General features: G+C 42.0%; 1 protein-coding gene across 1 annotated transcript in view; it reads right to left on the bottom strand.

The window, feature by feature from the left end:
• LOC115144782 (metabotropic glutamate receptor 8-like) overlaps positions 1-24977 on the bottom strand; it is a 67492-nt gene that overhangs the window by 6799 nt on the left and 35716 nt on the right. Inside the window, exons 6-7 of the mRNA XM_065002763.1 lie at positions 9109-9248; positions 7865-8800 (exon numbers count right to left, since the gene is read on the bottom strand). Coding sequence (XP_064858835.1) covers positions 7865-8800; positions 9109-9248 — 1076 coding nt within the window. The remainder of the gene's footprint in view (positions 1-7864; positions 8801-9108; positions 9249-24977) is intronic.

Below are 24977 nucleotides of genomic sequence, written 5' to 3'. Positions count from 1 at the left end.
GCCTTTACCAAGGATGGGGATTTTGAGTTTCTTATGTATCATTGTGATTACACCCTTAGTTTCGTTGGGGATGATGAAAAAAGCAGATAGTCTGTTGATATAGTTCTCTGTTTTATGTGCTTCCTTTTGGAGCAGGTGTGTTTTCTTAGAGCATATCTGACCTTTTCTATAGAAAGCTTGACTGACTTTTAGTATTCTGCCAAGCAGGTCTGTGATGTGATATGATATGTGTAAGCTATCATAAATATATCGGCTGTTTTGCTCTTTTCACTCCTATCAACTTATTTTTCTAAAGTCTCTGAAAGTGGCGATTAGCTTCGGTCCACTGCATATCCCGTTCTCATACACCTTGAACTTGTCGAAAGAAAGGCGATATGAAACAACTTGGCTATTGCCTCCATCCATAGCTATCATTTAAGCTCCAGTTTTATATTCCCTGAAAAGAGTGGTTGCCTTTGGTCACATGACAGAGAACATATCAGTTTTCACTGAGAAGAGCTCTTTCTCACAGGTTCCAAGACAAAATACAAGGCATACTAATACCAAACATGACAGCTTTTGATTAACTAATCATATTTTGCTATACTTTATAGGGCTTTGAAGAGTTTCCCAGCATAATGTAAATTCATACCAAAGACTCGATGTCTCTCTGCCTGGCGCTCAAATGGATTGGGGTTAAGCCCTTGTGACAGACTAGCGTCCTGTCCAGGTGGTGTACTTGTACCTCAAGCTGCCTCACACTACAGATTCAATAACAGAGGACTACCCTATACTGAATCATACAGTGCATGGAGATGAAGTCTAGTAGCTACTGCTACTGCTACTGCATGAAACTATGAAAGCCGAAGATGAGTAGGCTAATGGATTTATGGGGAGTGGATAACCTAATTAGTCCATGTCTGCCATTAACCTAAACAGGCTTTTAGGAATGTCATCTCTGCACACTGGTGACATTTATAACAACTTACTTATGATAGGAACCCAAGTCATGATGTTATGTAAATTCGGATGAGGAAACAAAGTAACTGAGAATAACCGTCTGAAGGATCATGCTTATGAAATGGTTAATGGACATATATTAGGCTTAGTCATACACACGATAAATGCAATGCACCCCTTACAACATGTGAATATTGACATTGAAGCGACAGCAGAAGCTCAAAAGATCAATGTTTTCTGTAGCCTCTTCACTCCGGGAGACCTGTACATTGGATTGGTCTCCCGTCGCTGAAGGCGACACCCCGTATCCCGTAAAAACATATTCACTAGTCCTCTAGCTGACCTATTTCACAGAAACTTTTCCCGTCACCGAGGGCAAATCTATAATCCAGAATGATTTACCAGTCATTTCAGGGTATTTTAATCTGAGGGATAAACATCCAATAGGGTACAGCCATAAAAACATAGTGGGTGCAACCATGACAACTAGTAGAATGTGGGCAATCTCAGCCATGGAATGTGCACTCGCCCAACACAAGGGTATTTACCTTTGTGATGAGAGTTGAAGTGACAAGCATCTGTTTCTAAAATGACAAGAGCTGAGGCATTTATCCAGCTTGATCTGATCAATGGGAAAGACTGTTAATCAGTGGAATGTGCTATATATGTTCGTGTGCTATATAAGCATTATTTTATATTTTTTTCCAGGGACACCAATCATACCGGTGTTCTCTATGGACATTTAACCATGTGTGTCAGTAAATAACAATAGGGATTGGATGTTGTGACTGCTGGAGAACAATAGGGATTTATCTGTTGTGACTGCTGGAGAACAATAGGGATTTATCTGTTGTGACTGCTGGAGAACAATAGGGATTTATCTGTTGTGACTGCTGGAGAACAATAGGGATTTATCTGTTGTGACTGCTGGAGAACAATAGGGTGTCACTTTTTATTGAACCTTTATTTAACTAGGTGAGTCAGTTAAGAACAAATTCTTATTTACCATGACAGCCTACCCCGGCCAAACCCAGGCGACTTTGGGCCAATTGTGTGCCGCCCTATGGGTCTCCCATTCACAGCCAGATGTGATTCAGTCTGGATTTGAACCAGGGTCTGTAGTGACACCTCTTGCATTTAGATGTAGTGCCTTAGACCACTGCCCCACTCGGGAACCCTAGACAGTGCAACTCTTGGGACAGTGCAACTTAAGCGGCATTGATTTTCTGAAATATGAATAGGCTATTATGCTTTGTTTCCCCTTTTTTCCAATTCCACAAATATAGAGATTGATATGTGGTGTTTAGCAGTCCTCTAAAAAAGTGATTTCTGTAGAGGTGATTTTTCAATGGCCAGTGAGGCTCGTTCATTCTCTAAAGATTAATAAGGTGGTATTCTACACTGTTTAAGACCTGGAGAGCTTTTCTGTCTTTAGGCAAAATCATCAACCATCAATCTATTAATAGGTGGTGAGTTTTATACATCATGTTCAGCGCTACAGTGAGGACGTGCAAGATGCTAGTAATTAAACAAAGTTTCAGGAGGGGTGATATTTCATTCAAACTTGGAATTGAATTGGGAATTATTCTTGACACAGCAGAATTCCAGTCATTCACTGATTTTGTCACATCTGCTCCTGCTACGCCCTCTGGTGTTCATCCGGTGTCTTCTTGACCTGCAGTTACTCCCCATGTACACTCTCTCTCTCTCCCTCTCCCTCTCTTTGTGATTGTGTGGTTGGAGACTGGTGTGCTGGAGTCAGAGCACATCCCTACCAGCTGCAACTTGTTCCATAATCAAGACCTCTACAAATACCACTTCCACCCTGCCGGATTGTAATCTCTGCTCAGTCAGTTCATGATTCTAGACATTTATTACTGCTCAAGATCCTGTTACTCTGCTGTGCCTGTTTCCTTGCCTGACACCGTTTATCCTCTCATTGCAGTTATTGCTCTGTCTCTGGCATCTGTCTCCTGTTCCACATCTCACCACCCAACTACCTTGCTCTGGATTTTACTCACCGCCACTACCTTGGATTCCCCTCAGGACCTATTTACCCTGTTCTACTCAGCCAACTCCAACCTCAGTCTCCACATCTGTTTTTTCTGCAACTCATCCTAGCTCCCCCGGATCTGCACTCCATATCGCTCTGTGCAACAATACATATTTTGTTTCATTCATCACTGTTTCCTCATCTGAGTCTGCTCTTGGGTTCCCCTGTGTTGTTTCGCTTAACAGATTTTGTGATCCTATAGGTTTATGCACTGTATCATTCATTCTATTAGCATATGTTTACACTAGGTACTGTAGAAGTGGGATTGGTATATCTATCCCTAAAGAAGGGGTGACAGAAAAGTCAATACCTTTAGCCACGGCTGTGTTTCTTTCTTCAGGGCTAAGCAGACACAACATATTACATATCAAATAATACAAAAAATAATCATAAAAGATCAGCCGCTGTAAATAACCCAGCCTCTGTAAACAACCCAGCCTCTGTAAATAACCCAGCCTCTGTAAACAACCCAGCCGCTGTAAATAACCCAGCCTATGTAAACAACCCAGCTGCTGTAAACAACCCAGCCTCTGTAAAAAAAAACAGCCGCTATAAATAACCCAGCCTCTGTAAACAACCCAGCCGCTGTAAACAACCCAGCCTCTGTAAAAAAAACAGCCGCTATAAATAACCCAGCAGCTGTAAACAACCCAGATGCTGTAAACAACCCAACCTCTGTAAACAACCCAGCCTCTGTAAAGAACCCAGCCTCTGTGAACAACCCAGCCTCTGTAAACAACCCAGCCGCTGTAAACAACCCAGCCTCTGTAAACAACCCAGCCGCTGTAAACAACCCAGCCGCTGTAAACAACCCAGCCGCTGTAAACAACCCAGCCGCTGTAAACAACCCAGGCTCTGTAAACAGCCCAGCTGCTGTAAACAACCCAGCCTCTGTAAACAACCCAATCTCTGTCAACAACCCAGCCTCTGTAAACAACCCAGCCTCTGTAAACAACCCAGCCTCTGTAAACAACCCAGCCTCTGTAAAAACCCAGCCTCTGTAAACAACCCAGTCTCTGTAAACAACCCAGCCTCTGTGAACAACCCAGCCCCTGTAAACAACCCAGTCTCTGTAAATAACCCAGGCTCTGTGAACAACCCAGCCCCTGTAAACAACCCAGTCTCTGTAAATAACCCAGGTTCTGTGAACAACCCAGCCCCTGTAAACAACCCAGCCGCTGTAAATAACCCAGCCTCTGTGAACAACCCAGCCTCTGTGAACAACCCAGCCTCTGTGAACAACCCAGCCTCTGTAAACAACCCAGCCTCTGTAAACAACCGAGTCTCTGTAAACAACCCAGCCGCTGTAAACAACCCAGCCGCTGTAAACAACCCAGCCTCTGTGAACAACCCAGTCTCTGTAAACAACCGAGCCGCTGTAAACAACCCAGGCTCTGTGAACAACCCAGTCTCTGTAAACAACCGAGCCGCTGTAAACAACCCAGGCTCTGTAAACAACCCAGTCTCTGTAAACAACTCAGCCGCTGTAAACAACCCAGTCTCTGTAAACAACCGAGCCTCTGTAAACAACTCAGCCGCTGTAAACAACCGAGCCGCTGTAAACAACCCAGCCTCTGTGAACAACTCAGCCGCTGTAAACAACCGAGCCGCTGTAAACAACCCAGCCTCTGTGAACAACCCAGTCTCTGTAAACAACCGAGCCGCTGTAAACAACCGAGGCTCTGTGAACAACCCAGTCTCTGTAAACAACCGAGCCGCTGTAAACAACCCAGGCTCTGTGAACAACCCAGTCTCTGTAAACAACCGAGCCGCTGTAAACAACCCAGGCTCTGTAAACAACCCAGTCTCTGTAAACAACTCAGCCGCTGTAAACAACCCAGTCTCTGTAAACAACCGAGCCTCTGTAAACAACTCAGCCGCTGTAAACAACCGAGCCGCTGTAAACAACCCAGCCTCTGTGAACAACTCAGCCGCTGTAAACAACCGAGCCGCTGTAAACAACCCAGCCTCTGTGAACAACCCAGTCTCTGTAAACAACCGAGCCGCTGTAAACAACCGAGGCTCTGTAAACAACCAAGCCTCTGTGAACAACCCAGCCTCTGTAAACAACCCAGTCTCTGTAAACAACCGAGCCTCTGTAAACAACTCAGCCGCTGTAAACAACCCAGGCTCTGTAAATAACAGGGTAGACCCAATTCCCTGTAGCTTGTATATATTTTTTTACGTATATATTACTAGCTCAATTTCATAGAATACATGAACATGTTACTTGTGTTATAAGGTTCTTTGATAGACTACATATGTTACTTGTGGAATAAGGTTCTTTGCAAATCTGAGTCTGTGATTCACAACACTATTAGTTCAACCATTTTGTATTATACTAGCAGAACGTTTTACAGAGTCCAAATCATGTTTCAACCATTCTGTATTATACTAGCAGAACGTTTTACAGAGCCCAAATCATGTTTCAACCATTAAAGGTTTAGAAGACGAGCTGTCCTTGAACTAATACTTCATTAGATAGAGTATGCAATCTTTATTATCTTATTAAAGATTAATATGGCTCTCATCTGCATTGCCAGCAACTCCCCTCTTCTTACCACTTTGCCCAGAAAGCCACACTGAGAAACTGATGACCAAGAGTCACCTGCAATTCTACAATTTCAGGCAGTGCCCAAAACCTTGTCACTAACAGTGTCATGTCCAATTACTTGAATTGGTTGTGTGACATGATGGTCAATAGGGTCCATATCTCATCAATATCTCAATACTCTTAAACTCATGTGGGATTTTTGGAAGACAACAGAATACCACAGGCACCATAGGCACTTTGGTCTACTACTGTACCTCGCTCCCTACAGACTGCAACATGCTCAACTAATAAAGATACAAAATAATGAGGTAGAATCACCATCTAGGAAAACAGTTATGGGTACACGTAAGAGACTTCAAAAATAATAACTCGTTTTTATTATTTATTTGGTCCCCAATAAGTTGCTCCCATGGGGTAGTCTATAATAAGCTTAACATTGAATAGTAATGATTCTAAACCATTTGTTTTCTTACATGAAATTGGAACAGCATTACATTCATTTATTAGGACTGTGTATGGCTTGGCTAGTTAAGACCTTCAATAATGCAACTATAGTTTGCAATATTTGTGACCTAAGTAAGCCAATATTCAGCTTTGAAAGGCCTGGCTACATCTGCTGCTACTCAAAGCCTGGGTGAAATGTTCCAAGTGTTCCACTGTTTTAATGTGGATCCATAAAGAGGTCTACACTGAATGCATTGGAGGCTATATAAAAACAACCAAATATGCTACATTACTGTCATGGTTTCTGTGTTGATCATTAGTAACGTCTTAATTGTTGCAGACCAACCATTGTTTCAAGACAAACAAAAAACTGTAACAATGTGACAGAACTTCACAAGAAACTCACAACAGTTTCCTGAACTCACAAGAAAACTGTGCTAATGAGATCTGGCCCAAAAATAGTGGGGAAGAAAACAAAGTCTTTCTTCACTCAGCTCCTCAATTTAAACGACTGACGCAGCTTTCAGTAGAAAACTTCAATGGAAAAATCCCTCTTTGAAATCATCCATCTAGCAACCTATATCCAGCAACCTATCTACGATAGCCTTTGAAATCATCCATCTAGCAACCTATATCCAGCAACCTATCTACGATAGCCTTTGAAATCATCCATCTAGCAGCCTATCTATGGTAGCCTTTGAAATCATCCATCTAGCAGCCTATCTACAGTAACCTTTGAAATCATATGAAATTGTCCAGTTTACTGTAGAATTTGAACCAATTGAAAGTATTGCCATGGGATTTGCTAGGTCGTGATGTGTGGCATGACACTGACTGACAATGTGCATTGTAGGCCTAATACTACAGATGGGTTAGCTGACAACGTCACGAAAACGATGAGCAGGCTTCAATGGGGCAGAAGTCCGTGTTGTTTGATTCTGGATGGCCAGACAGCTGGCAACAATGACAAGCTGCTGCCATGTGGGGAATCATAGGTGGCTCGTTTCAACTAGTTTTATCTTGTTTTTGATACCATGTCTTGTTTTGAGGTGTTTTGGCTGATGTCACGTCTATGCTAATATGACAAAAATTTGAAGTAGTTTACCAACAACTGTAACGATGTACTTGAGAGACAACAAGTGCTCATTATGCAAATGCATTTATGTTTTCAATAAACATTGGAGACAAAATATAGTTTACATGTTGTCAACTATCTAAGCCAACCCTGTCTGTTTTGCCCCCTAGTTGCGCATACGTCAGTTTTGTTGCTAAACAACCAACTCATCTATGCAATGACAAAATAAGCAATATGAAGATTGAGGGAGACGTTCCTCAGCTTATTTACAGATACCATTCTTCCCAAGTGTGACTGATAGCCGACGCACTTCCCCGCAAATCATATGCAGCGTTCTAATTGTAAAAATAGTCCAGAACAACCATATCATTAGCAATTTAATTACACATGTCATTACATGACCAACAGTCAGTGCAGAGAATGAAAGTGAGGGCAGTTAATTAAATTGAGTGGTTAGTCAACTCTAGGGGTCAAAATAATTACTGACCTTAAGTGAGAACACGACACAGACCACAGACTCTTTCCATTTTCTACCAACTCTTATCACCAAAGAGCCTCTGAGATTCACAGCATATTAGCCAATTCCACACAATAGATTACTCACAATTACACTGTAGACCCCTCAAATTCAAATCTGGACCTTGAAGCCACTTCCACTGCTTTTCTTCCCCTCTAATCTTTGGGCTGTTTTAGACCTGGGACACCAAGTGGGTGCAATTCATTATCAGGTAGAACAGAAAACCAGCAGGCTCCGGACATGTAGGTGTATTAAATACAAACACAATCAAAACAGACTCACCCTTTCTGCCGACTGTGCCGTCCCAAAGAAGATGGGTATAAATGCTAACCAAATAATGCAGGTAGTGTACATAGTAAATCCAATAGGCTTGGCCTCGTTGAAGGTCTCTGGCACTCCCCTGGTCTTGATGGCATAAACAGTACATGTGACCATCAACAGGATACTGTATCCAAGCGAGCAGATGAGTGAGAGGTCTGAGATGTCACACTTGAGCACCCCGCGGGCGTTCTCAGGGTCCTGCGTGCGCTGCTCACCATAGTCCACTACCGTGTGTGGCGGGTCGGCGGCGAACCACACAAACACGCCCATTAACTGAACTGAGATCAGGCTGAAGGTGATGACCAGCTGGGAGGCCGGGGAGATGAACCGAGGTGGCGTCACAGCCTTCTTGCCCTGCTCGAAGATGCGGTGGATGCGGTTGGTTTTGGTAAGCAAAGCTGCATAGCTGAAGCACATCCCCAGGCCCAGGAAAATGCGCCTAAAGGAGCAAACGGCAACGTCAGGGGCTGCGATCATGGGGAAGGTGATAGCATAGCACAGGAAGATACCTGTGAGCAAAACATAGCTCATCTCCCGGCCCGAGGCTCGGACAATGGGTGTGTCGTGGTAACGCACAAAGGTGACAATGACGAAGGTGGTAGCCAGAATGCCCAGGACAGAGATAAATACTGGCAACACTGCCCAGGGAGAGTGCCACTCCAGCTTGATGATGGGGATAGGTTGGCACCCGGTGTGGTTCTGGTCAGGGCGTTGCTCATACGGGCACAGCTCACACATGAACTCACTGGCCTGGAAGTGGTAGCCCTCACAGCGCTCGCAGTGCCAGCAACATGGTACTCCCTTCACCACCTTCTTTCTCTCGCCCATCTTGCAGGGCAGGCTGCACACAGAGGCGGGCACAGAGGGGTCTCCACTGGTCCACTGCATGGCATCCATCTGAGGTGGGCAGAATATGACACTGATCTTAAAAATGGGCAAGAACTAAAAGAAGATGACTCAATAACATTGACTTAATTTATCAACATCATCATTGTTGTCATCATCATCCTCATTAAATTAAGTCAAATCTCTCTCTTTCAATATTGGCAAATTAAATTAATTTTATATGACAGTTTTTTTTTACAGATATTGGAGAAAATGTTATTTTTATCTGCATTCTTAAGACTCGGATACAATAACATTAGGCAGAGACAAAGCAGTAACATAACATTAAAGGAAAGTGGAGTAACGGCAATCATCCTTACATTTAGGTATAGCTGGTCGGTCCAGTGGCCGATGACCTTGTACTCTGCTGTTGATCTGTTGTTGATCTGGTACTGAAAGATGTCGTAGCGTCCTGGAGCATCGCCATTCTCATTAAATGTGACAGGAGTCCCAGCACTTCCTATAAAACAGGAAGCCCACTGCAGTCAAAATTCTGTTTTTCCTGTGTTTTGTATCATATTGTACAATAGGTGATGAAACCAACACTGATGAAGTGTGAAGAAATGTGATCAGTGTTATTTCCTGATAGATGCTGGTTGAAAATACAATATACACAGGACCTTCTATTCAGCAGTTTTGCATGGGCGGTAGTTTCGGATTGTCTGATGACATCACCAGGCGGTAAATTGGTTAATAGACCAATAACAAAGAGAGTTCCAAATCTCTCTGCCAATAACAGCTAGTTTTAAGTTTTCCCCTCCCCACTCAGACCACTCCCAAACAGTCCTTGCAAAATTCTGCTTGAGAAATATTGTTTTTGCAAAAAAACATGTCAATATTAATGGGAAACTATTACAGTAAGGTACTTCATTGTTACCATGAAATTATTTGATATTGATATAAAATCGGCTGCATTGGGCCTTTTAACATTACTGAAAAATGTACATACATTTAGAGAAAATATGACTGAAACAATGAACTTGGCTGTTTGTGTTATCACAACATAACATAGCTTGAGTGTTTACAAGATGCTAAATCCTCTGCTTCATATCTTTACCCATGGTTATGGTATTTAAATAGAAAAAAAAGATGGAGAATATATTGCCATTGTTATAGTCAAGGCTCTCTCTCGAGATTGTTTTTCAGTGTACCTGTCACAGATACAGCCAAGAAAAATGGTTTAGCCGTCACTATTGACTCCAATCTACACTGCCAAAGTTCCAAATTCCTTTCAGGTAGCTATCTTGTCTCCCAGATGACCTGCCTACAGTAACACTGCTCATGTACCACCTCGTGTCCTTAAATCTTGCAAAATCCAACACAGTCGGGAAGGAAGTGGAGAGCATTATTAAAAATATACATCTCAAGGGAACCATGTATTATAACATTTTCTGCAGAGAAGTTGAGAGGATTGGGCCTGAAGTATCAGATAAAGAGATCTGACTCTCCAAAACACTACCCACAACCACATTATGCTTCCTGTGTCTGTCAGTGATAAATTAATCCATTGACACACTTTCCCACTGTGCGCACCTATCACCCTCTTGCCTTTGTGCGGCGGCTTGGCAGAGAGCTGCAAACGAAACAGGAAGGATAGGTCTGACTGTTTGGACATACACAGCACATCTATCTGCATCTCACTGCAATACACAGAAGTCTTAATTAGACACAGGAGGAAATCCTCCAGTCTGAAGATATCCTCCTGTATTTTGGTGCCCTTTCAAGTTGGCACATCATTTAAAATAAATAAATGTTATGATAAAGGTCACTAGATGAGATTTGTACATTTTCATTTGTATTTTAATGACTAATGAAGGTTAGAAATTTCATGAGGGATTGGCAGCATACAAACATTTGCAATAACCAAAAATCCCAAAATTCTAACATTTTGGAAAATAAATGCTGACATATGTAAAACATTTATGAAAAATGAAACACTCATATAGCTTGATAAGATAAGTATTCAACCCACTGAGTCAATACATGTTAGAATCATTGTTGACAGAGATTACAGCTGTGTGTCTTTCTGGGAAAGTCTCTATGAGCTTTGCATTCCTGGATTGTACAATATTTGCACATTATTCTTTTAAAAATTCAAGCTCTGTCCAGTTGGTTTTGATCATTACTAGACAGTAATTTTCAAGTATTGCTATAGATTTTCAAGCACATTTCATTCAGAATTGTAACTAGGCCACTCAGGAACATTGTAAGCAAACTGTTTTAGGTTTTTGTCTTGCTGAAAGCACAGGAGGTTGGTCGCACCTTATTGGAGAGGATGGGCTCATGGTCATGGCTGGAGAGGAATAGGTAGAATGGTATCAAAAACATAAATCACATGGTTTGATGCCATTCCATTCGCTCTGTTCCAGCCATTACTATTAGCTCTCTTCCCTTTAGAAGCCTCTAATAGCTGAAAGGTGAATTTGTCTACCAGTGTCTGTTAAAAAGGGGACTGAACCAGGTTTTCCTCTTAGATTTTGCCTGTGCTTAGCTCTATTATGTTTCTTTTTATCCCAAAAATCTCCCTATGATGAAAAGCATACCCATAACATGATGCAGCCACCACCATGTGTGAAAATATGAAAGGGAGATACCTAGTCAGTTGTCCAACTGAATATATCTTCTGCATTTATCCCAACCCCTCTGAAATAGAGAGGTGTGGGGGGCTGCCTTAATCGACATCCACATCTTTGGCTCCGAGGGAACAGGGGGTTAACTGCCTTGCTCAGGGGCAGAACGACAGATTTTTACCTTGTCAGCTCAGGGATTCGATGCAGCAACCTTCTGGTTACTGGCCCAACCCTCTAACCACTAAGCTACCTGCCGCCCCAAGAGTGATACTTAGGAATATGTTTTGCTGGATTTGCCCCAAACATAATGCTTTGTATTGGACATAAAGTTAATTTCTTTGACACATTTATTTTGCAATTTTACTTTAGTGCCTTATTGAAACAGGATGCATGTTTTGAAATATTTGTATTCTGTACTGGCGTCCTTCTTTTCACTCTGTCAATTAGGTTGGTATTGTGGAGTAACTACAATGTTGTTGATCCATCCTCAGTTTTTTTCTTATCACAGTCATTAAATTCTGTAACTGTTTTAAAGTCACCATTGGCCTCATGGTGAAATCCCTATGCGGTTTCCTTCCTCCCCGGCAACTGAGTTAGGAAGGACGCCTGTATCTATGTAGTGACTGAGTTAATTTAATAACTTCACCATGCTCAAAGAGATATTCAATGTCTGCTTTTTTATTTGCCTACCAATAGGTGCCCTTCTTTGCGAGGCATTGGAAAATCTCCCTGGTCTTTGTGGATGAATCGGTGTTTGAAATACACTGCTCGACTGAGGACCTTAAAAATAATTGTATGTGTGGGGTAAAGAGATGAGGTAGTCATTCAAAAATCATGTTTACACTATTATTACACACAGAGTGAGTCCATGCAATTTATTATGTGTCTTGCAAGAAAAAAATCCTGAACTTAGTTAGGATCACTGTAACAAAAGGGTTGAATACTTATTGACTCAATTTCAGCTTTTCATTTTTTATTAAATTGTAAAAATGTCTGTAAACATAATTCCACTTTGACATTATGGGGTATTGTGTGTAGGTTAGTGATACAAAATCTAAATTGAATCCATTTTAAATACATTTTGTTATGTTAAATACAGTAACATAACAAAATGTGGAAAAAGTCAATGGGTGTGAATGCTTTCTGAAGCCACTGTATACCTATTCATCAACTTAGAGTAGACATTTAGCTGACTGATAAACCAGCAACAATTAGCTTGCTTTGCGTATCAATGCATCTGACATGATATACTGTCATATCTGTTGTTCATCTATACTTTTCTCACGTAGGTTCAAGTGATGCTACAGAATGGAACCACCTAGATTTAAACGATGACGGGCCAGTCTGACAATACCTCTGCTCTGACTCGGTCAAAAACAACAACATTAATGCTCATTTTTAACCGTTCTGCACTCCAATCAGCGCTTTGATTGTAACAAACGTGACTACATTTTTTTATACTGCGACTCTGTGGCTCTTTACATAGATGATTAGATGGTTGGGCAATGCGTTGATTGAACCAATCCCAGACATAATCATGGGTTGACCCACTCTCAAGCTTCCAATTACCCACGCAGCCTACAAAGTAGATTCCTTTAGAAACAGAATCCAGAGCAACGGAATATAGTAATGAAAGAGCAGACACCCTCAGTAATTTATGATTACTGAGTGGGCGCAGGTTTTTGATTATATCCAAGTCCTACCTTCTTCAACATGAATAAATGCATGGCAAATCGCATCTGCACAGCGATGAATCACCATACCATCCTCGGGATCCAGAGACCCCCCAGCAAAATCATGTTGATATGAAGTCAAAAATATTCCCAGAATATTTCTCGATAATGATGATGGTGCGGGGCTCTTGTACCAAATCAGTCTTGATGAATGATAAGATTGGAAATCAGCCCCAGTTACATGGTGACAACAGAGACACAGCAGAATGACAGCTTTCAACAGAAGGTCAGACACTTGAAAGGTTTTCATGGGGCCAGATTAGTGCTCTCACATGGGATGCTCTCAAATGAAATCAAATCTTATTTGTCACATGCATCGAATACAACCGGTGTAATCATTACCGTGAAATGCTTACTTACAAGCCCTTAACGATCCATTGTGACAGGCTGACCTGACCCTTGACATATGCAAAAAGCCCCTCCAAAACACAAAACTGTGTTCCAAGCAGTGGCATGAGAATAATATGGATGATTGTGGATGATAGTGGATGACAGTGGATGATATGGATTATAGTGGATGACAGTGGATTATAGTGAATGACAGTGGATGATAGTGGACCATAGTGGATGATATGGATGACAAAAGAGTGAAGAATCCACACATCGCTCTGATGCTGACAAAGTGTTTGTTTATTGGTAATGTTACATTTTTGCTATCAATGTACAGTGTCTTTGTATTTGACATGGATGCAAATGAGCGCACCTCTCTTTCAGTGAGTTACTGTAAAAACTAAAACAAGCCATTGCATTAATCTCAAAGTAGATCTACCTGTGTTTCATTCATTTCAAAGTAGATCTACTGGCGTTTCATTAATCACAAAGTAGATATACTGGTGTTTCATTAATCACAAAGTAGATATACTGGTGTTTCATTAATCACAAAGTAGATCTACTGGTGTGTCATTCATCACAAAGTAAATCTACTGGTGTTTCATTCATCACAAAGTAGATCTACTGGCGTTTCATTCATCACAAAGTAGATATACTGGCGTTTCATTCATCACAAAGTAGATATACTGGCGTTTCATTCATCACACAGTAGATCTACTGGCGTTTCATTCATCACAAAGTAGATATACTGGCGTTTCATTAATCACAAAGTAGATCTACTGGCGTTTCATTCATCTCAAAGTAAATCTACTGGCGTTTCATTAATTACAGGCCACATACAAGGGTTTTATGTTCAAGATCAACCTTGGTATGGTATCAACCTTGAATTCAGCTTATCACCAATGCTCCTTTCTGCCTCAAGGAATCTCAATCCAGAAGGCCAAAAGCTTTTCTTTATGCCTTAGGCTAGAAGCAACAGGAAGGAGAGCTTTTGTAAAAGGAATGCATTGACAGATGACATTGAACTGTAGGTGGGCTCGAGGATCTGTAAAAAAAAAAAAAAAAGTGCAGTAATTGCTTGTGAATTATATACTGTGTTCTGCTTCATAAATGGGTTATTGTGACAAGGCCTGCCAAAATCATGTCAATCTGATTTGTGCAGTCTCGAGGTTACGGCAGATAGACTTTCCCTTTTACTAAACTCTTCCGGATAGCACCGTATGAAAATAATATTTTTGATTGGTTGTTTTGTTTGTCAATAAAAAAGATGGAGGAGTGCTATTGTACAGTAGGTCATGTAGAACTCTCTGACTCCGGAGACACGTCCACATTTCATTTACCTCTAATGGAGGCCAATGTCCACACATATTTCATTTCCTCTATTGGCAGTGCAAATAAGTCATGGGAATGCCAATGTATATCTCCACTACAATTTCCCCCTTAAAGTGCCAACAGGGTCATGGTTCAAGTGTCTAATGGCAGCCCTGCTGTCAGCATGTGAGATCAGAATAGTCATTGTTTTATGTTCTATTAATTCAACGATTGCTATTGAATAGAACCCTGACCGAAGCGGCATTCTTTAGGACACTGACAGGCAGCAGACATTAGATCTGAAAAACAGCAGTGGGAGATTTTCTAGCTTATTACAATTCATCTCCCACTATTGATTGTTTCTTGACATCTCAGAGGGCTCAGGGTAGAGTCTTGCATGGGTCACTTTCTAATATATACAGTATCGGACCCAATGCAGGATTCTGGCTCAGGGGTGGGAGAGGAAATTCCGCAACAAGCTACATATGGTTTGCAACCTGTCAGTGAATTCATTTAATTGTTTGTTTGTTCGTTCATTCAAATATCAAAAGGAAGGAATAAATATTGTGACACAGTAGAAAGCCCCAAAACTTAAACTGGACCCTTATCACTGTTTAGTTAAAAGTCCATGTCCAAACTAATGGACGAAATCACCCTGATGACTATTCTATCTTTCTATGCTCTAGTAATCGTGTTCTAAACAAGACACAAAAGCCTTTACATTCTGATGGTTTTATCATAGTAAATGTTAGCATTAGAGGCAAATAGTCCTGTTTATGCTCATTCTCTATTAGCCTCCTGACACTAATCTAAAAATAAGCGTATGTATGAAGCCACTCAGGCGAATGGGAACGCGGTTGGGTTAGCAATTAGCCTCTGGCTATAGTCACAGTCACTGTCGAAGCGCTGCTCAAAGCTTGGACGTCTGATTCGGTACATTTCAAACTCTGTTTACGGGTAACCCCTACGCTTTGCTCCCAAAAACCAGTGTGGAGAAAAAAAAACTCTATTGATGCTCGTATGTGATGATGTGTGTGTGTTCATACGCTAAAGCACTCCTACAGTCTCAATCAAGCATTTTATACACAGGCAGGAACAGACTCACACATGCATGTGTGTTGGAATACTTTGTGTATTTCATAAGGTAAGGCACTCCTGTACACTAAATCATCTTGTCTTTAACCTACCAATCTGCATTATTTCTTGAAAATATTATTGTGCATAACATTCATCTTACACTTAGAACTGCAAATGCATGCATAACTTTTTCCTCTTTTTGTTGTGGTTACTTTTAATTTAATTCAATGATCAAGGCACACACAATATAGTGTTTCATCATCCAACACAGCACTGATGTGGGTTTGACTGAACACAGGCTTGCAATTTCTGTCCCGCAGTCATATTCATTGCTAATTCAATGCTTTTTTCTCCCAAAATAACACAGTGCAGTTCCACATTCATCAAGTTTGGCAGAGATATGAATCCCTTCAAGGTCTGAAGATTGTTAAGAAATCAACTGAAGCTTTACTAGTTCTGCATGCTTGCCGTAAAAAGCCAGTGAGAATGCCTATTCCCCTGCTCCATATTTCTCCCTAGCCCATTGCCGGAGAAGAAGATAGAATAATTATTCAGATCTGCCTCTCCCTCTCAGGTAGGGAGCTGGGAGGAGAGACGCTTGTGGATATATGAAAACTTACCCAACTGAGGTATTGAAATTTTGAGGCAGATCAAGGAAAAGCATGCAAAATAGCTACACATGAGGGGAAAGATGAGAGGAGTGAAGAGTGCTTTTTACGAGTTACTCACGCTGTTTCCATATGGACAGCCAAAGGAAAAAGATGTAGGAGTCAACACCTTCTGTTGTACGAATTACTTTTCATGTTCACTTGTTTTTCTAACATGATACAACACAGTATGGTCTTAGTTTAAGGACTGAGAAATATTACCAAACTTAGGTAGGGCCTTTGTGCTGAAAGCATGGGCCTTTGTGCTGAAGGGACAGACCACATTCTTGAAAAAACAGTTAAGTCTTTCTGCCTCTGTATGTGTGTCTACAGGGCCTGTGAAGTCTTTCTGCCTCTGTATGTGTGTCTACAGGGCCTGTGAAGTATTTCTGCCTCTGTATGTGAGTCTACAGGGCCTGTGAAGTCCTTCTGCCTCTGTATGTGTGTCTACAGGGCATGTGAAGTCTTTCTGCCCCTGTATGTGTGTCTACAGGGCCTGTGAAGTCTTTCTGCCCCTGTATGTGTGTCTACAGGGCCTGTGAAGTCTTTCTGCCTCTGTATGTGTGTCTACAGGGCCTGTGAAGTCTTTCTGCCTCTGTATATGAGTCTACAGGGCCTGTGAAGTCCTTCTGCCTCTGTATGCGAGTCTACAGGGCCTGTGAAGTCTTTCTGCCCCTGTATGTGTGTCTACAGGGCCTGTGAAGTCTTTCTGCCCCTGTATGTGTGTCTACAGGGCCTGTGAAGTCTTTCTGCCTCTGTATGTGTGTCTACAGGGCCTGTGAAGTATTTCTGCCTCTGTATATGAGTCTACAGGGCCTGTGAAGTCCTTCTGCCTCTGTATGTGAGTCTACAGGGCCTGTGAAGTCTTTCTGCCTCTGTATGTGTGTCTACAGGGCCTGTGAAGTCTTTCTGCCTCTGTATGTGAGTCTACAGGGCCTGTGAAGTCTTTCTGCCTCTGTATGTGTGTTTACAGGGCCTGTGAAGTCTTTCTGCCTCTGTATGTGTGTCTACAGGGCCTGTGAAGTCTTTCTGCCTCTGTATGTGTGTCTACAGGGCCTGTGAAGTCTTTCTGTCTACAATACAGACGGTTGGCCAAGGTTGAATAGTCTACATAGAGTGATTAACTGACTCATTCAGCACCACGAGCATAAAGAAATCCATTTGAAAACCTTAACCTCAACGGAGTCAGAGCATGGGGAGATATGTGAAGTGTTATTTCTTTCTCCCTCTATCTAAGCAAGTCCATCTCGCCACACGCTTTGAAAAGGATGACAACCTTGTAAATGTATGCTGAAGTAACAGGCGAGAGATGAAGATGTACCGGCTTTATCTACTGTAGTCTTTTATCCCACCCATTGAAGAGGTACTCTGGTGTAGAATTACAAAAGTACTGTTCCAATGTTAAATTAATCACATTGTTATCTCACAACTCTGAACGTGAGCCGTCTTCGACTCTACACATGTTCCGAGACAGGGACATATAAATGACTGTATGTTCTGAGCTGAAGAGAGAGGGGGACATATAAATGACTGTATGTTCTGAGCTGAAGAGAGAGGGGGACATATACATGACTGTATGTTCTGAGCTGAAGAGAGAGGGGGACATATAAATGACTGTATGTTCTGAGCTGAAGAGAGACAGGAACATATAAATGACTGTATGTTCTGAGCTGAAGAGAGAGGGGGACATATAAATGACTGTATGTTCTGAGCTGAAGAGAGAGGGGGACATATAAATGACTGTATGTTCTGAGCTGAAGAGAGGGGGACATATAAATGACTGTATGTTCTGAACTGAAGAGAGAAGGGGACATATAAATGACTGTATGTTCTGAGCTGAAGAGAGACAGGAACATATAAATGACTGTATGTTCTGAGCTGAAGGGAGACGGGGACATATAAATGACTGTATGTTCTGAGCTGAAGAGAGAGGGGGACATATAAATGACTGTATGTTCTGAGCTGAAGAGAGAGGGGGACATATAAATGACTGTATGTTCTGAGCTGAAGAGAGAGGGGGACATATAAATGACTGTATGTTCTGAGCTGAAGAGAGAGGGGGACATATAAATGACTGTATGTTCTGAGCTGAAGAGAGAGGGGGACATATAAATGACTGTATGTTCTGAGCTGAAGAGAGAGGGGGACATATAAATGACTGTATGTTCTGAACTGAAGAGAGAAGGGGACATATAAATGACTGTATGTTCTGAGCTGAAGAGAGAGGGGGACATATAAATGACTGTATGTTCTGAGCTGAAGAGAGAGGGGGACATATAAATGACTGTATGTTCTGAGCTGAAGAGAGAGGGGGACATATAAATGACTGTATGTTCTGAGCTGAAGAGAGAGGGGGACATATAAATGACTGTATGTTCTGAGCTGAAGAGAGAGGGGGACATATAAATGACTGTATGTTCTGAACTGAAGAGAGAAGGGGACATATAAATGACTGTATGTTCTGAGCTGAAGAGAGACAGGAACATATAAATGACTGTATGTTCTGAGCTAAAGAGAGAGGGGGACATATAAATGACTGTATGTTCTGAGCTGAAGAGAGAGGGGGACATATAAATGACTGTATGTTCTGAGCTGAAGAGAGAGGGGGACATATAAATGACTGTATGTTCTGAGCTGAAGAGAGACAGGAACATATAAATGACTGTATGTTCTGAGCTAAAGAGAGAGGGGGACATATAAATGACTGTATGTTCTGAGCTGAAGAGAGAGGGGGACATATAAATGACTGTATGTTCTGAGCTGAAGAGAGACAGGGACATATAAATGACTGTATGTTCTGAGCTGAAGAGAGAGGGGGACATATAAATGACTGTATGTTCTGAGCTGAAGAGAGAGGGGGACATATAAATGACTGTATGTTCTGAGCTGAAGAGAGACAGGAACATATAAATGACTGTATGTTCTGAGCTGAAGAGAGAGGGGGACATATAAATGATTGTATGTTCTGAGCTGAAGAGAGAGGGGGACATATAAATGACTGTATGTTCTGAGCTGAAGAGAGAGGGGGACATATAAATGACTGTATGTTCTGAGCTGAAGAGAGAGGGGAACATATAAATGACTGTATGTTCTGAGCTGAAGAGAGAGGGGGACATAAATGACTATGTTCTGAGCTGAGCTCTGGATAAGAGCGTCTGCTAAATGACTTAAATGTAAATGTAAATGTAGAGGGGGACATATAAATGACTATGTTCTGAGCTGAAGAGAGACGGGGACATATAAATGACTGTATGTCCTGAGCTGAAGAGAGACGGGGACATGTAAATGACTGTATGTTCTGAGCTGAAGAGAGAGGGGGACATATAAATGACTGTATGTTCTGAGCTGAAGAGAGACGGGGACATATAAATGACTGTATGTTCTGAGCTGAAGAGAGAGGGGGACATAAATGACTGTATGTTCTGAGCTGAAGAGAGACGGGGACATATAAATGACTGTATGTTCTGAGCTGAAGAGAGACGGGGACATATAAATGACTGTATGTTCTGAGCTGAAGAGAGAGGGGGACATATAAATGACTGTATGTTCTGAGCTGAAGAGAGACGGGGACATATAAATGACTGTATGTTCTGAGCTGAAGAGAGAGGGGGACATATAAATGACTGTATGTTCTGAGCTGAAGAGAGAGGGGGACATATAAATGACTGTATGTTCTGAGCTGAAGAGAGAGGGGACATATAAATGACTGTATTTTCTGAGCTGAAGAGAGAGGGGGACATATAAATGACTGTATGTTCTGAGCTGAAGAGAGAGGGGGACATATAAATGACTGTATGTTCTGAGCTGAAGAGAGAGGGGGACATATAAATGACTGTATGTTCTGAGCTGAAGAGAGAGGGGGACATATAAATGACTGTATGTTCTGAGCTGAAGAGAGAGGGGGACATAAATGATTGTATGTTCTGAGCTGAAGAGAGAGGGGGACATATAAATGACTATGTTCTGAGCTGAAGAGAGAGGGGGACATATAAATGACTGTATGTTCTGAGCTGAAGAGAGAGGGGGACATATAAATGACTGTATGTTCTGAGCTGAAGAGAGACGGGGACATATAAATGACTGTATGTTCTGAGCTGAAGAGAGACGGGGACATATAAATGACTGTATGTTCTGAGCTGAAGAGAGAGGGGGACATATAAATGACTGTATGTTCTGAGCTGAAGAGAGACGGGGACATATAAATGACTGTATGTTCTGAGCTGAAGAGAGAGGGGGACATATAAATGACTGTATGTTCTGAGCTGAAGAGAGACGGGGACATATAAATGACTGTATGTTCTGAGCTGAAGAGAGACGGGGACATATAAATGACTGTATGTTCTGAGCTGAAGAGAGAGGGGGACATATAAATGACTGTATGTTCTGAGCTGAAGAGAGACGGGGACATATAAATGACTGTATGTTCTGAGCTGAAGAGAGAGGGGGACATATAAATGACTGTATGTTCTGAGCTGAAGAGAGAGGGGGACATATAAATGACTGTATGTTCTGAGCTGAAGAGAGAGGGGGACATATAAATGACTGTATGTCCTGAGCTGAAGAGAGAGGGGGACATATAAATGACTGTATGTTCTGAGCTGAAGAGAGAGGGGGACATATAAATGACTGTATGTTCTGAGCTGAAGAGAGAGGGGGACATATAAATGACTGTATGTCCTGAGCTGAAGAGAGACGGGGACATATAAATGACTGTATGTCCTGAGCTGAAGAGAGAGGGGGACATATAAATGACTGTATGTTCAGAGCTGAAGAGAGAGGGGGACATATAAATGACTGTATGTTCTGAGCTGAAGAGAGAGGGGGACATATAAATGACTGTATGTCCTGAGCTGAAAAGAGACGGAGACATATAAATGACTGTATGTCCTGAGCTGAAGAGAGAGGGGGACATATAAATGACTGTATGTTCTGAGCTGAAGAGAGAGGGGGACATATAAATGACTGTATGTTCTGAGCTGAAGAGAGACGGGGACATATAAATGACTGTATGTCCTGAGCTGAAGAGAGAGGGGGACATATAAATGACTGTATGTTCTGAGCTGAAGAGAGAGGGGGACATATAAATGACTGTATGTTCTGAGCTGAAGAGAGAGGGGGACATATAAATGACTGTATGTTCTGAGCTGAAGAGAGAGGGGGACATATAAATGACTGAATGTTCTGAGCTGAAGAGAGAGGGGGACATATAAATGACTGTATGTTCTGAGCTGAAGAGAGAGGGGGACATATAAATGACTATGTTCTGAGCTGAAGAGAGAGGGGGACATATAAATGACTATGTTCTGAGCTGAAGAGAGAGGGGGACATAAATGACTGTATGTTCTGAGCTGAAGAGAGAGGGGGACATATAAATGACTATGTTCTGAGCTGAAGAGAGACGGGGACATATAAATGACTGTATGTCCTGAGCTGAAGAGAGACGGGGACATATAAATGACTGTATGTCCTGAGCTGAAGAGAGAGGGGGACATATAAATGACTGTATGTTCAGAGCTGAAGAGAGAGGGGGACATATAAATGACTGTATGTTCTGAGCTGAAGAGAGAGGGGGACATATAAATGACTGTATGTCCTGAGCTGAAAAGAGACGGAGACATATAAATGACTGTATGTCCTGAGCTGAAGAGAGAGGGGGACATATAAATGACTGTATGTTCTGAGCTGAAGAGAGAGGGGGACATATAAATGACTGTATGTTCTGAGCTGAAGAGAGACGGGGACATATAAATGACTGTATGTCCTGAGCTGAAGAGAGAGGGGGACATATAAATGACTGTATGTTCTGAGCTGAAGAGAGAGGGGGACATATAAATGACTGTATGTTCTGAGCTGAAGAGAGAGGGGGACATATAAATGACTGTATGTTCTGAGCTGAAGAGAGAGGGGGACATATAAATGACTGAATGTTCTGAGCTGAAGAGAGAGGGGGACATATAAATGACTGTATGTTCTGAGCTGAAGAGAGAGGGGGACATATAAATGACTATGTTCTGAGCTGAAGAGAGAGGGGGACATATAAATGACTATGTTCTGAGCTGAAGAGAGAGGGGGACATAAATGACTGTATGTTCTGAGCTGAAGAGAGAGGGGGACATATAAATGACTATGTTCTGAGCTGAAGAGAGACGGGGACATATAAATGACTGTATGTCCTGAGCTGAAGAGAGACGGGGACATATAAATGACTGTATGTCCTGAGCTGAAGAGAGAGGGGGACATATAAATGACTGTATGTTCAGAGCTGAAGAGAGAGGGGGACATATAAATGACTGTATGTTCTGAGCTGAAGAGAGAGGGGGACATATAAATGACTGTATGTCCTGAGCTGAAGAGAGACGGAGACATATAAATGACTGTATGTCCTGAGCTGAAGAGAGAGGGGGACATATAAATGACTGTATGTTCTGAGCTGAAGAGAGAGGGGGACATATAAATGACTGTATGTTCTGAGCTGAAGAGAGACGGGGACATATAAATGACTGTATGTCCTGAGCTGAAGAGAGAGGGGGACATATAAATGACTGTATGTTCTGAGCTGAAGAGAGAGGGGACATATAAATGACTGTATGTTCTGAGCTGAAGAGAGAGGGGACATATAAATGACTGTATGTTCTGAGCTGAAGAGAGAGGGGGACATATAAATGACTGAATGTTCTGAGCTGAGAGAGAGGGGACATATAAATGACTGTATGTTCTGAGCTGAAGAGAGAGGGGGACATATAAATGACTATGTTCTGAGCTGAAGAGAGAGGGGGACATATAAATGACTATGTTCTGAGCTGAAGAGAGAGGGGACATAAATGACTGTATGTTCTGAGCTGAAGAGAGAGGGGGACATATAAATGACTATGTTCTGAGCTGAAGAGAGAGGGGACATATAAATGACTGTATGTCCTGAGCTGAAGAGAGACGGGGACATATAAATGACTGTATGTTCTGAGCTGAAGAGAGAGGGGACATATAAATGACTGTATGTTCTGAGCTGAAGAGAGACGGGGACATATAAATGACTGTATGTTCTGAGCTGAAGAGAGAGGGGGACATATAAATGACTATGTTCTGAGCTGAAGAGAGAGGGGGACATATAAATGACTATGTTCTGAGCTGAAGAGAGAGGGGGACATAAATGACTGTATGTTCTGAGCTGAAGAGAGAGGGGGACATATAAATGACTATGTTCTGAGCTGAAGAGAGACGGGGACATATAAATGACTGTGTGTCCTGAGCTGAAGAGAGACGGGGACATATAAATGACTGTATGTTCTGAGCTGAAGAGAGAGGGGGACATATAAATGACTGTATGTTCTGAGCTGAAGAGAGACGGGGACATATAAATGACTGTATGTTCTGAGCTGAAGAGAGAGGGGGACATATAAATGACTGTATGTTCTGAACTGAAGAGAGAAGGGGACATATAAATGACTGTATGTTCTGAGCTGAAGAGAGACAGGAACATATAAATGACTGTATGTTCTGAGCTGAAGAGAGAGGGGGACATATAAATGACTGTATGTTCTGAGCTGAAGAGAGAGGGGGATATATAAATGACTGTATGTTCTGAGCTGAAGAGAGACAGGAACATATAAATGACTGTATGTTCTGAGCTGAAGAGAGAGGGGGACATATAAATGATTGTATGTTCTGAGCTGAAGAGAGAGGGGGACATATAAATGACTGTATGTTCTGAGCTGAAGAGAGAGGGGGACATATAAATGACTGTATGTTCTGAGCTGAAGAGAGAGGGGGACATATAAATGACTGTATGTTCTGAGCTGAAGAGAGAGGGGGACATAAATGACTGTATGTTCTGAGCTGAAGAGAGAGGGGGACATATAAATGACTATGTTCTGAGCTGAAGAGAGACGGGGACATATAAATGACTGTATGTCCTGAGCTGAAGAGAGACGGGGACATGTAAATGACTGTATGTTCTGAGCTGAAGAGAGAGGGGGACATATAAATGACTGTATGTTCTGAGCTGAAGAGAGACGGGGACATATAAATGACTGTATGTTCTGAGCTGAAGAGAGAGGGGGACATAAATGACTGTATGTTCTGAGCTGAAGAGAGACGGGGACATATAAATGACTGTATGTTCTGAGCTGAAGAGAGACGGGGACATATAAATGACTGTATGTTCTGAGCTGAAGAGAGAGGGGGACATATAAATGACTGTATGTTCTGAGCTGAAGAGAGACGGGGACATATAAATGACTGTATGTTCTGAGCTGAAGAGAGAGGGGGACATATAAATGACTGTATGTTCTGAGCTGAAGAGAGAGGGGGACATATAAATGACTGTATGTTCTGAGCTGAAGAGAGAGGGGGACATATAAATGACTGTATTTTCTGAGCTGAAGAGAGAGGGGGACATAAATGACTGTATGTTCTGAGCTGAAGAGAGACAGGGACATATAAATGACTGTATGTTCTGAGCTGAAGAGAGACGGGGACATATAAATGACTGTATGTTCTGAGCTGAAGAGAGAGGGGGACATAT

This window comes from Oncorhynchus nerka, linkage group LG17 (genome assembly GCF_034236695.1).
Source record: "Oncorhynchus nerka isolate Pitt River linkage group LG17, Oner_Uvic_2.0, whole genome shotgun sequence".
NCBI lineage: Eukaryota > Metazoa > Chordata > Actinopteri > Salmoniformes > Salmonidae > Oncorhynchus > Oncorhynchus nerka.
Note: the sequence above shows the minus strand (reverse complement) of the source record. Positions and strands in the feature narration are given on the sequence as shown.